Source organism: Primulina eburnea, chromosome 8, assembly GCF_022965805.1.
Source record: "Primulina eburnea isolate SZY01 chromosome 8, ASM2296580v1, whole genome shotgun sequence".
NCBI classification, from domain to species: domain Eukaryota; kingdom Viridiplantae; phylum Streptophyta; class Magnoliopsida; order Lamiales; family Gesneriaceae; genus Primulina; species Primulina eburnea.
The window spans coordinates 2,003,045-2,016,323 of NC_133108.1; the positions used below are offsets into that span (position 1 = coordinate 2,003,045).

At 37.2% G+C, this 13,279-nt stretch overlaps 1 protein-coding gene across 1 annotated transcript; it reads left to right on the forward strand.

Annotated features, from left to right (window-relative positions):
• Positions 1-671: 671 nt before the first annotated feature.
• On the forward strand, positions 672-11,699 carry LOC140838331 (lipase-like PAD4). Its single transcript, XM_073204551.1, has 4 exons — positions 672-818; positions 921-1,248; positions 9,618-10,334; positions 10,755-11,699. Exons 1-4 carry the CDS (start codon positions 799-801, stop codon positions 11,553-11,555), a joined length of 1,866 nt encoding a protein of 621 aa, XP_073060652.1. The 5' UTR covers positions 672-798; the 3' UTR covers positions 11,556-11,699.
• Positions 11,700-13,279: the final 1,580 nt, after the last annotated feature.

A 13,279-nucleotide genomic window follows, 5' to 3' on the forward strand; every position in this document is an offset into this window, starting at 1 on the left:
CAAAAAAACACAACTATTCTTAGGAGACGTTTTAGGAGTTAATTTCTTGTGATTTATTTTTTATCAGATCTGAATCATGAAAAAATATATTTTTAATTTCAAAATATTACTTTTTATTTTGATACGACCGAATTGACATATCTCACGAATATAAATCCATTATATCGGATCACTCCGAAAAAAAAAACTTGGGGAAAGAAGAGATGCGATAAAATTTAATATATCGAATAACAAATTTTTTTTTTATTGAGAAAATGTTTGTTATAATTCGATCATATTGTCATGAGTAGATCTCTTGTGAGACAGTCACACAAATCTTTATCTGTGAGATGAGTCATTCCTACCAATATTCACAATAAAAAATAATACTCTTATCATAAAAAATAATAATTTTTTTTAAATTGAAAAGATGTTTGTTATAAGGCAAAAACTTGTGTGAGACGGTCTCACGGGTCGAATTTGTGAGACGGATCCCTTATTTGGGTAATTCATGAGAATGTATAATTTTTTATGCTTAGAGTATTAGTTTTTATTGTGAATATGGGTAGGGTTGACCCGTCTCACAGATTAGTATCCGTGAGACGGTCTCACATGAGACCAACTCTTGTTATAATTGTATCATATTATCATATTCCTCATCATAAACTCGATATATTGGTGTATGTATTGTCAAAGGAGCGATAAATGATATACATATAATTTATATAATTTAAAAAATTATAAATATTACTCTGAGCAGTCCTCCATTCACACGCTCATTTCCACCTTCAAGGGGGATCAGAAAGAAGAAGCTTCGCAATGGAGCACGAAACTTCACCGTGAGCAACCACACCCAAATTTAATTTGTCAAGATTTCGATTCCACGAAGTTTCCAACCAATATAGAAAATTGCTGATTTGTCTCGGATGATCCATTTTCAGGTTTGAGTCGAGTGAAACTCTAGCAACACTCCTGGCCTCCACGCCGCTGCTGGAGGAATCATGGAGGCTGTGCAGCCAATCCAACTCGGCGGCGCAAGGGAGCTTTTCTGTGAGCAGGATGGGGGAGGTGGCGTACGTGGCGTTTTCTGCCGTGCAGACGGTCGGGATTTGGCCGGAGGATAGGCTCGGGAATCTGGTGGAGATACAGAGCGTTTGCGAGGGAGTTTTCGATTCGTTTCCTCGCGGCGGTGAAGAAGCGGTTATGGTTCACGGTGGCTTGCTGCAACTCTTCGTCTTATTCTACAATTCCCAAATTTTTCAACAAAAGGTTTGATCCTTTTTGTTTCCGTGAACTTTTTTGTTTCCTGCGATTCTTTTTGAAATTAATTCACTTTTTCCAGTAAAAATTAAAACTTTCGTACATTATTTGGTCATAACTCGTAACAATCTAACATGAAACGTGGCTAAAATTTTGAATTAGCATATATTCATATACATTACTATCGATATATGCTTAAGTAGGATAAAATTTAGTCACATTGATATCAAAATTATATATGGCAACATTGACGGTTTTAGCAACGATTTTGAAATTCGTTATATTAAACTTAGCAACGGTAAAATCATTGCGAATTTTATAAGTTTTTAACATTCTTTCTGTTGAATTTAATAGTTTTATACGTAAAATAATTTAATACTTGTTGAACTTTTACATTAGAAAAAATTTGTGTGAGACTGTCTCATATGTCTCATAAATCGTATTTTATGAGACAGATCTCTTATTTGGATCATCAATGAAATTTTTAATTGAGATTATCAAAATTAAAAAATATCTTAAGTGAAAAAAGTTTGTAAGAACTATATCCTTGAAAAACAGTCAAATAGTTAATTTATTAATCACAAGAGTCACAAGCTTAACACAAAAGATTTTAAAACTTCAAAATCAAATAAAAATGAAACAAATCTGATTTATGATTTCTTTCTCAGAACAATTTTACAAATTAGTATCAAATAAATTTTGTGAAAATTGAAAATATAACTAAGAAATAGTAATAATTAGCAGGCACTTACGAAAGTTAGTCTCATTGGCTAGTCAAAGTAAGTCGGACAAGACGGTTTCTTGTTATTACATGCACATTTTTCCAGTGGAATTTCTGTGAATAATGCAATGATTTCGCTTTTTCTTCTAGAAATTGAAACTGTTGAAATTTTTTAATTCTCTTGTTAACTGCAATTTAAGGTCACGATCGAATCAAATAAATAAAAATAAGATTAAGGTTACCATGAAAGCGATAGAGATGATAATCTCATCTTAATTGATGATCTCGAACATTTATATGTTATACATAAGTAATAGTTGTTAATAATAATATAAAAAAAAAACCATTTTGTTCACAAAAGAAAAAAGAAGAAAGAAAACTAAACAATGATTGGTAACACGTTTTTTATATCAATTAAAAGGTTAGGACAAAAACTTGTGTGAGACGGTCTCACAAGTCATATTTGTGAGACGGATATCTTATTTGGGTCATCCATGAAAAAATATTAATTTTTATGCTAAGAGTATTACTTTTTATTGTGAATATCGGTAGGGTTGACCCGTCTCACAGATTAGGATCCGTGAAACGGTCTCACATGAGACCTACTCAAAAGTCAGAAGACCAAATCAAGTTTTTGCACTTCCGAGTTAGATACATTCGATTTGATCATCATTTTACATGTTTACTAAGGGTGCCTATCGATTGTGGTAGGCCTAAAATAATTTTTTTTAAAGGAGAGAATTTTTGGTATATTGAGGTTGTCGTAACAAAAATTATCAAATTTATTAAAATTTTCGGATAGCGGAGATTTCGGACCTGAAAAGAGTCTATGAAGGGGGACCATGGTCTTTTGATAACTGCTTACTACTCCTACACCACTTGAAGGCAGGAGAAATGCCAACCCAAGTTCCTTTAAATATTGTAAACTTTTGGGTCCACGTGTATGACTTGCCTGTGGGATATATGTCAGAAGCTGTTGGTCGACAACTAGGCGATTTTGTTGGTACGTTCCTGGAATATGACATCAATAATAATATTGGATTTTGGAAAGCATACATGCGTGTGCGGGTTGCCATTGATGTTCAAAAACCCATAAAGCGGCTCAAGAAGATTCGAAAGCCAGGTGGAGAGTGGTTTCTTGTTCATTTTAAGTATGAACGGCTTGGGTCCTTTTGCTTCTTATGTGGATGTTTGGGACATACCGAAAGGTTTTGTCATACCGTCTTTACTAATCCGGAAGGGGAAATTAAAAGAGAATGGGGCACATGGTTGCGAGCTCCGGATAAGCGAACGGTGAATCTGGAAGGGTCGAGATGGCTGAAAGAAAATGACTACGAAGGTGGTCCTGATGGCGGCGGTGCCAGTGCCAGTTCCGGTGCCGGTGTTACGGCAAACAAAGTAAACAGCAGTGGGCCAAACACACGTGACACATTTGTGGCGGGTCAAAATTTGAAAATTATTCCAAATCCCATATATTCAGGAGGGCAGATAACAGAGTCTACGGAAGAAAATCACGGCCAAATCATGCATGAACAGAATATGCGTGAATCATGGAAGGGTGGCCCTGGTTATCAAATCCCGATAAATAAGTCCAATCATGAGGAATTAAATGAGGGTTGTGGGCTTGAATTGATGGATGATAGGAAAAGAAGAAGGGTAGCCCAAAAGCATGGAACCCAACCCAATTATATGGATTTGGATAGCGGGAAAAACACAAGCCATACTGACGAGGAAAATGAACTCCAAAACGGGTCTCTTTTATTGGCAGAGCCTGGGCTCCAGGCCTGCCAGGAATTATGATTATCCTTAGCTGGAACTGCCGTGGATTGGGCCATCCACGTGCAGCTCCTATTCTTCGTGAGTTGGTAAGAACTCACAGGCCGGATGTAATATTTTTCTTTGAAACACTTACGCATAAAAATAAGACTGAAGATGTTCGAATTCGTTTGGGTTTTGATGGTGCTTTTACAGTGGATCGAGAAGGACGAGGTGGTGGTATATGTGTGTTGTGGCGTTTATCTAATATTTGTTTAGTTGTGGGGTATTCAAAAAATCATATTGATATAGAGATTCATGATATCAAGGTGGGCAAGTGAAGAATGACGGGTTTTTACGGATATCCTGAACGTTCAAGGCGTCGGGACTCATGGAATCTTCTTCGTAACCTCCATGGAAGCTCTAGTTTGCCATGGTGTTGTATTGGAGATTTCAATGACTTACTTTCGCCGGAGGACAAGAAAGGACGGGTAGAGCACCCAGGCTGGTTGTTTAGTGGCTTTCGAGAAGTCGTGATGGATTGTAACCTACATGATCTCCCCATACAAGGCTACCCATTTACTTGGGAGAGAGGAAAATGTACTGAAAATGCAGTGGAAGAAAGACTAGATCGAGCCATGGTATCTCCTGCATGGATGGATCTTTTCCCGCTGTCCAAACTATCAAATTTAAATGCTCCAATCTCAGATCATTCTCCCATACTCTTGGAAACAAAGGTTATAATGATGCAGCGTGCGGCCAAACGTTTTCGGTTTGAGAATAGATGGTTGTGTGACCCTCAGCTGAGGAATGTTGTTACAGATTCATGGATGGCGTCAACTGGGTTAGATATTCAAAGGCGGTTGCATTTCTGTTCTGATAAGTTAATCTCTTGGGGGAGGAAGTTATCGAATGCATTCAGAAAAGATATTGTGGAACACAAAAACACAATGGATGCTCTTCGATCGAAATTTGATAGTGCTTCGGTGGAACAGCTAGAAGAGGTCAAATATAAATTGACCAGTCTTCTTATACAGCAAGAGATCTATTGGAAGCAAAGGGCTAAAACCTTTTGGTTGAAGGATCGCGACTCCAATACTAAGTTTTTTCATGCTTCTGCAACGGCGCGTAAAAGATCTAATAAAATTCAGCACTTGAAAAATGATAACGGTATATGGGTGGATGACACTCCTGGTTTGTGTGAGCTCGTCAAAAGTTATTTTACTGGGTTATTCTCACCAAGTATTGGGGATTATGAACCCGTTCTCTCAGGTGTCGGACAGCGAATACACTCGGAGGAAAATAATTTTCTGTTGCACCCATTTGATATAGAGGAATTTAAAGTTGCTCTCTTCCAGATGCACCCAGATAAATCGCCGGGTCCCGATGGTTTTAACCCCGCGTTTTATCAAAAATTCTGGAATGTTATTGGTGAGGATGTGTTTCACTCGTGCGTGAATTGGATGAATCAGTTATCCTTCCCTGACAGTATCAACGACACAAATATTGTTCTTATCCCAAAGAACGAATCTCCAGAAACATTGAAGGACCTACGACCAATCTCTTTATGCAACGTTATCTACCGAATATTGGCAAAGGTGTTGGCTAATAGACTCAAAACTATTCTGCCAAACTTAATTGTTGTTCAACAATCTGCGTTTGTTCCAGGTAGATCTATTTTGGATAATGTTATTATGGCTTTCGAAATAATCCATTACATGAAGAGGAAAACGCAAGGGAAAAAGGGAGATGTTGCGTTGAAGATTGATATTAGCAAGGCTTATGATCGGGTGGACTGGGGTTTTCTCGAAGGAATTATGACCAGGCTGGGTTTTGATCCTAAATGGGTCAAACTGATCATGTTATGTGTTAAAACGGTATCTTATCAAGTGGTGGTAAATGATACGCTGGTTGGCCCTATAATCCCACATCGAGGCTTACGCCAAGGGGACCCCCTCTCTCCGTATCTCTTTATATTATGTGCCGAGGGACTAACTTCGCTCATTACAAGAGCTGAATCTAGCTGACGGTTTCATGGGAGTAGAATTTGTATGAAAGCACCTGCGATTAGTCATCTATTGTTTGCCGATGACAGCTTTCTATTCTTTGAAGCCAATGAAGGGGAATGCAAGACAATGAAAGAGATCTTAAACACATTTGAGAAGGCATCGGGACAGGCTGTAAACTATGGCAAATTAGGGATATTCTTCAGTAACAATGTTTCTGATGAAAAAAAAGACACAATTTCCAGCACTCTTGGAGTGGTGCAGCCTCTCAATACAGGCCGCTACCTTGGCCTCCCATCACTGATTGGAAGAAAGAAAAGATCGATTTTTCAGTATCTAAAAGATAGAATGTGGAAGAGGATCCAAGCATGGAGGGGAAAACCACTATCACAAGCTGGAAGAGAAGTCCTTATTAAAGCAGTGGCTCAAGCGATACCAGCTTACTGTATGAGCACGTTCCTATTGCATGTATCACTTGCCGATGAACTTCAAAGGATGCTAAATTCGTTTTGGTGGGGTTCGAACAAGAATGATGGAAGGAGTGTGAATTGGTTTGGATGGAATAAAGTTTGTGCTGCTAAGGAAACGGGTGGCCTCGGCTTTCGTGACTTCCACAATTTCAATCTAGCCATGCTCGGGAAACAAGGGTGGAAATTTCTATCCAATCCGGATGCTCTAATTTGCAAGGTATTCAAAGCTAAATACTATCCTAATGGGGATTTCTTAAATGCAAAACTTGGGCATAATCCAAGCTTTGTTTGGAAGAGTATCTGGAGCTCACGAGTAGTGCTTGAAAAAGGAATCAGGTAGAAGATTGGGGATGGGAGGAAAATACAGGTGTGGAATGAACCTTGGTTGCGAGAAGCTAGTAACATGAGGATTGAATCCCCGCCTCACCCAGATATGTATGATTTGCTAGTACATGATCTTATGATACCCGGCCTCAAAGAATGGGATGTCGAACTATTACACGAACTTTTTAACGAGTGGGATATCACACAAATAACAAACATCCCACTGGTGGGTTCGAACCATGAAGATGTTCGCATCTGGCATTATTCAAAAATGGTGTTTACACTGTCAAATCAGGTTACAAGTTGGCGATGGATATTAGCTTGAATGAAGAAATACAAGTGCAAGAAGGATGGAAAAAACTGTGGGGTCTCAAACTACCACCAAAGGTGAAGGTTTTTTTGTGGAGGCTAGGGAGAAATTGTCTTCCCGTGAGGGACAATCTTCAAAAAAAGAGAATCCCGGTGCCTCTTGTATGTGGGTTGTGCAATAATGGTATAGAAAATAATTGGGACCTATTTATCTCCTGCCGATTTGCACAAGACTGTTGGCGTGAGTCCAATCTTTTGGATATAATTGAGGCTTCTCTATTGACAGCAGAATCCTTCAATGAGCTCTTTTTCAAGCTGTTGTTGCAGATGCAGGGATTTACACAATCAAAATTTTGTATGGTGTTATGGAACATTTGGAGACAGCGAAACGATAAAGTTTGGAACGATACATTTAATGATCCATCTACAACGGTTCGACTTGCACTTGAATTCCTTTGTGACTGGTTGAGAGCCAAGCAATTATCCCAAGAAATAGCTGATGCACATAGCTTGGAAATCGTCTGTCCTGATTGGCATAAGCCACCCCGACTAGCCATGAAATGTAATGTTGATGCGGTGTTTTTCCCTGCAGATCAAAAGATAGGCATTGGATGCATCTTACGAGATGAAAATGGTAAGTTTTTGAGGTGCCGAACATGTGTGATTGTTGGGGTTTTTAGTGTAAAAGAGGGTGAGGCCATGGGTCTTCTTGAAGCGTTATCTTGGGTTCGAAATTGGGGGTTAAAGAAAGTGTACTTTGAAATGGATGCTAAGGGGGTGGTGGAGGCGATTAAAGGTTCCGATGGGGGTATTTCAGAATTTGGGTCTATCGTGAAAAGCTGTAAAGACATAATTAGATGCGAGCACGAGTTTTCAATTAGTTTCATTCGGCGACAAGCGAACGAGTGTGCTCATGCTTTAGCAAAAGCCTCTTGTTCCTATGCTAGTCCAATGGTGTGGAGTGAACCTCCCGACTGTGTTTCTTCTATTTTAAGTCATTATTGTAATAATCCTTCTCATTATTAATAAAAAATTTTGTTTAGCGTCAAAAAAAAAATGTAGATAAGAATAACTTTGATAATATTAATTATTAAGTTCCAATTATTTAATTTCAATCAAATCATCGAGTCAATTTGAATTTGAATAAGTCCATAAAAGTGAAATGAAAGCTGTCTAAATTTTTTGGAAAGAAGTTGAATATATTTTCGTCGATTTATTGGGTTTTTCGGATTAAAATTAAAATTTTAAATGTTTTTTTCCATGTTCTCGATATCATAATTGAAGAAATTGGCCATCAACAACTAGTTTTCAAATGAAATTCAAAAGATTCGTAGTTAAAAAAAAAAATTGATGTAAGAAAGAAGAGAGTTTGGTATTCAAAGAGACATGCGTCAAATCATCATATGTGAACTAAAGAATTCAAAGTCTCGTTAGACCATAATTGCGCCTCGATAGAGACATCTTGCGGACAAGAGCATGGACCATCTTCGTCGATTTAATAATTAACCTTTCTTGTTTTCTTGTACCTTCATTGACTAATTTTTTTTTAATATAATCGAACAATTTTTACTTGTGTGTTGAAATTCTGTTTTAACACTTAAATATCAAGCACATTTGGTTATCATCAACAGGCACTGTGTCACAGGGTACACGCAACAACTTTTTTCGAGTTTTGTAACAAAATTCACACATTAGGGCATTACAGTGGTGGATATAATCTAAGTCATGTCATCCAAATATCTTCTTCATCTAAATATTCACCACTGCACACCATTGATTTGTGTGCCACAACAATATCCGGTTACAAATTTGTAACTGGGTAATACAATTTTTTTTTTTAAATTTCTTCAAACCAACGCATCTTGAGTCGAGTGGGTCGAATTCTTTTTTTGGTGGAGTTTTTTTTTTGGGTCGAGCTCGACCCAAGTTCAAGGGTCGATCTCTTCGCTAAAAGTGAAGAGCTTGGGTGCTCGACCCAAGCTCCAAGGTGCTCGACCCAAGCTCTTTGGAGACCCAACTCTTCACTTTGTGAAGAGCTTGCTCGACCCAAAGTGCTTTGTGAAGAAGAGCTTGGGTCTCCAAAGTGAAGAGCTTGAGTCTCGACCCAAGCTTTGTGAAGTCGACCCAAGCTCTTCAGCTTTGGTCGAGTTTCTTTTTATTTATTTTTTTCATTTTTTTTAATATTTATTTAATTATTATATGAAATATAAATGGACAATTGAATAGAATAGCTATAAATTTTATTAATTTTTATTTTTTACAAATTAGTTATTCAAAAATAATGGTTATAAACTTTCTAATTTTATATTTAAATGAAAATATAATACTAAATAATAGATAAAAGTAATTAAAATGGTGAAATGATTTTATTTAAATAAAAATAAAATATTAGTTAAAGTGACAGTGGGACCCATAAATATTTGGTTGGTGTGATATTTGATTGTGAAATATAAGATATTTGAATAGAGAAATATTTGATTGATGACGTGGATTAAGGAGTTCGCAAATATTTGGAGGGAATATCCTTCTTATTGTGGATGACCTTATGTTTTATGCCTTTCTTTTCTTTACTTTCTTGGTTTTGATATTGTGGCATCCTGTCCAGCGGCGCACATTTGATCCCCTGTCCATGTCCTTTTCCAACTTACACTTCTTGTATGATTACAAAGAATAGATAATAAGTTCTTCAACGTTAGAAACAGAAACCAAATGCCTGGTGTCATTTACTGTGAAACAGAATCAATATTAAACTTGAAATGCTTTATAACCAACCTTTGCTATCATAAACTGCAGATTCTTGAAATAGTGAATGAATGCAAATCAGTTGTTTTCACGGGTCACTCCCTGGGAGGTCCGATTGCTTCCCTTTCAGCCCTTTGGCTTCTTTCAAACATTCAAACCAATTCATCTTCTATCACAGTCTTCTGCATTACCTATGGTTCACCAATGCTGGGAAACGAGCCGTTTTCTCAAGCAATTCTTCAAGAAAGATGGGCTGGAAACTTCTGCCATGTTGTAGCAAGGCATGATTTGTTGCCACGACTCCTCTTCGCTCCATCATATCTGTTTGATTCACAATTTCATGCCCTCTTTCAACTGTGGCATTTATCTATGACTGCCCCTTATTTTGGACAAATCGGTCTCCAAATATTAGTTGAAAAAAAAGATGAACTGTTTAACAAAGTTTTGGCTTGTGTTGCATGCCGGTCAAGAGGAGGTGGAGACCAAGAAACGAGCCTATTTTGGCCGTTTGGGAGCTATATGTTCTGCACAGATAAGGGTACCATCTGTTTGGATAACGAGGGGGCAATTGTTAAGTTTCTCTACTTCATCATGATGAAAGGTTCCGCTACTTCTTGCATAGAGGATCACCTCGAGTATGGAAAATATGTTGAGAAAGCTTGCTGGCAGTATTTACTCAAGAGAAGCTCCGTGGATGCGTGTTTTGCTGAGTCAAGCAATGATGCAGGGATCACATCGGCATTGCAGTCATTGGAGCTAACTACCCAGGTAAATTTAACTAACACCCCCTGATGTTAAATGCAAATGTTATAACATGCAAGAGAGATAAGTGTAAAATTCATTAAATACAGGACAGATTAATGCAAAATACCCGATATTTAACCTTACTTCAGAAAAGCCCCCGAGGTTTGGAAAAAACTACGACCACTTAGCCTGAGAGATGCTACTCTTAAGACCGTAATTATTCAAAGCTCACACATATTGTGCATGGGTATTAGAAGTTTAGCCCAAACTCACTGAGTGTATGTGTCATCTCATTTGAGCCAAAGGAATGTTTCTGTACTTATAATGGAGACTAAGCTCACGGGGCATCCATTACATTTATTACCTATCAGCTGAAACTTTGAAGCGCCTTGTAAGCTCAATACAGAATTCTGCTTTAGGTGTATTTTGGTTTGCTTCTAACAGGAACCGGACTATGGAGACGCAAAAGACTGCCTCTTAAAGGCAAGACAACTTGGATGCAATCGCAACCTCAACAATGCAAAGATGGCAGTGAACTTAGCTAAAATCACCCCACTTCGAGCACAAATTGAGTGGTACAAAGCATTTTGTGATGATTCTGATGAAAAGTTGGGATACTATGATTCATTCAAGCTAAGAACTGCTTCAAAGAAAGGCACCAAAGTTAGTTTGAACCGGCTCAGATTGGGATGGTTTTGGGACGAACTGATCAACATGCTACAAACAAACAAATTAACCCATGATTTTCACAAGCTCCCAAAGTACGTGAATGCCGCACAATTCTACAAACTACTTGTCGAACCGCTGGAAATTGCTGAATACTACAGAAATGGTGAGCATAAGAAGAAAGGCCATTATATTGAGCATGGCAGGGAGAGAAGGTTCAAGATTTTTGATAAGTGGTGGAGGGATAGAAAGGTTGGAGATGAAGAAAATAACCCGAGAAGCAAATTTGCGAGTTTGACACAAGATTCATGCTTTTGGGCGAGAGTGGAAGAAGCAAGAGACTGCCTTTATCAGTTTAGAGGTGAAACTGAAAAAGTAAACCGTACACTTCTCTTGGAAAAGATCGAAAAGTTTGAACAATATGCAAGCTCGATGGTTAACCGGAAGGAGGTGTCTATAGATGTCTTGGCAGAAAATTCAAGCTACAATTTGTTTCGAGAAGAATGGAAGGAGCTTAAATCACAATCACAGCTATTGCAACCTCATTTTCCAGGCTTCCAAGATGGAATGGTTCAATAAAATATCTTCAAAAAATAAAAGAAAGCATTCTAATCAGCTTTTTTTTACATGCGGAATTGCTTTCATGTATTAAAATATCCAAAATCTTCTCCTTCCGATTCCTCCATACATGTTCTGTTAGAAAGCTAAAACATATATTACAGAGATCCTGAATCTTGACGTCAAATTCCACTATCCAGCAGGTTAAATCTTACTTTGCTCAAAAAACGGACAATTATATATATAACCACAAAGCAGATTTTACCCAGGTTTTGAATTATTGCTCTAAATGCCACTTTTTCGAAGAATGAAATTTACAAGTCCATGGTTTTGAATGCCACTAGGTGAATGTGAAATAAAATGTATTGCAATGCAAAAAAAAAAAAGTTATCTAATAAACAGCTCAGAAATTGATTAAACAAAACAATTTGAGACTTATCTTAACATAAATAAACCTCTCTAATTAATTAAGATGAGGTCACGAGAACCACAACTAATAAACAATATTAAACTTTAATAAGTCTGATCCTATTTTCAATTTTCAAACATAATCTTTCCACTTCTTCGGTTTCTTGATCGCCAATTAGATGATCTTTCGCTTTGTTTTCCTTTTAATTGGCAAGGGTTGAAGAGCGCAGTTGATCCTTTCTTAGTTTGTTCTTGGTTAGGATCATGTCATGTTTTCTCTATGAAATTGTTCCAATGTTATTTTCAGGTCATTCTATGTAATAGTACATAATCATTTATCTGGTTATAAGTCGTTTCTTTCCAGATAAAGAAACCAATATTAAGTCATGATCACTCTATATGTTTTCGGTAGGATTGATTCGTCTCACTGATAAAGATTTGTAAGATCGTAAAAGAGACCTAGTCTATATTATTTTATATATAACATCAATTCAATTGAATCATTTCGTTGAAAGAAACATGATCCGACGTGGACATAAAAAAAAAAGAGAGTAAGTATCGATTGAGTAGGATGGGTTACAGTTCATTATCTATACTATTATAAATATATGAGTTTGAATTGTGAATTTACTTGGTTACCCTTTTCCAACTATTACTTAATTAATGTCTTATTGTTGTGAATAGTAGAGAATATAGAGAAGAGAGAATGATTTTTGTGTACTTTATTCATCATAGGAGACCTCTATTTATAGAGTAGATTTACAAACTTGAATAGGTAACAATATCAATAATCATCTATAATATCTTTTCTATAACACTCCCCCTTAGATGATTATCGACTCATTAAATTACTTCTAAGAGATGTGGGAGTTCAAATGTTGCCTCGTTAAAACCTTGTCAGTAAAAACCCAATGGGAAAACCTGAACGAAGGAAAAAGAGTACAACAATAGATACTCCCCCTGATTTCAATCATCTGAGATCCTTCAACTGATGCATCCCTATCTTGTGCACCAATTTCTTGAATGTTGAAGTTGGTAATGCCTTTGTAAATAAGTCAGCTACATTGTCGCTTGAGCGAATTTGATGGACGTCAATATCACCATTTTCTTGAAGCTCATGTGTATAGAAAAACTTTGGTGAAATATGCTTTGTTCTATCACCTTTGATGTAGCCTCCTTTTAACTGCGCAATGCAAGCAGTATTATCTTCGAATATTACTGTTGGGTCATCTTTGGCTGTTGGGAGTCCACATGATTCTTGAATATGTTGTGTCATAGATCTCAACCACACACACTCCCGACTTGCTTCATGCATTGCAATGATCTCAGAGTGATTT

Coding starts and splice junctions, on each gene's coding strand:
- LOC140838331 (XM_073204551.1), top strand. CDS start 799: ATGGAGCACGAAACTTCACC. Junction 1,249..9,617: donor CCCAAATTTTTCAACAAAAG/GTTTGATCCTTT, acceptor CATAAACTGCAG/ATTCTTGAAATAGTGAATGA. Junction 10,335..10,754: donor CATTGGAGCTAACTACCCAG/GTAAATTTAACT, acceptor TGCTTCTAACAG/GAACCGGACTATGGAGACGC.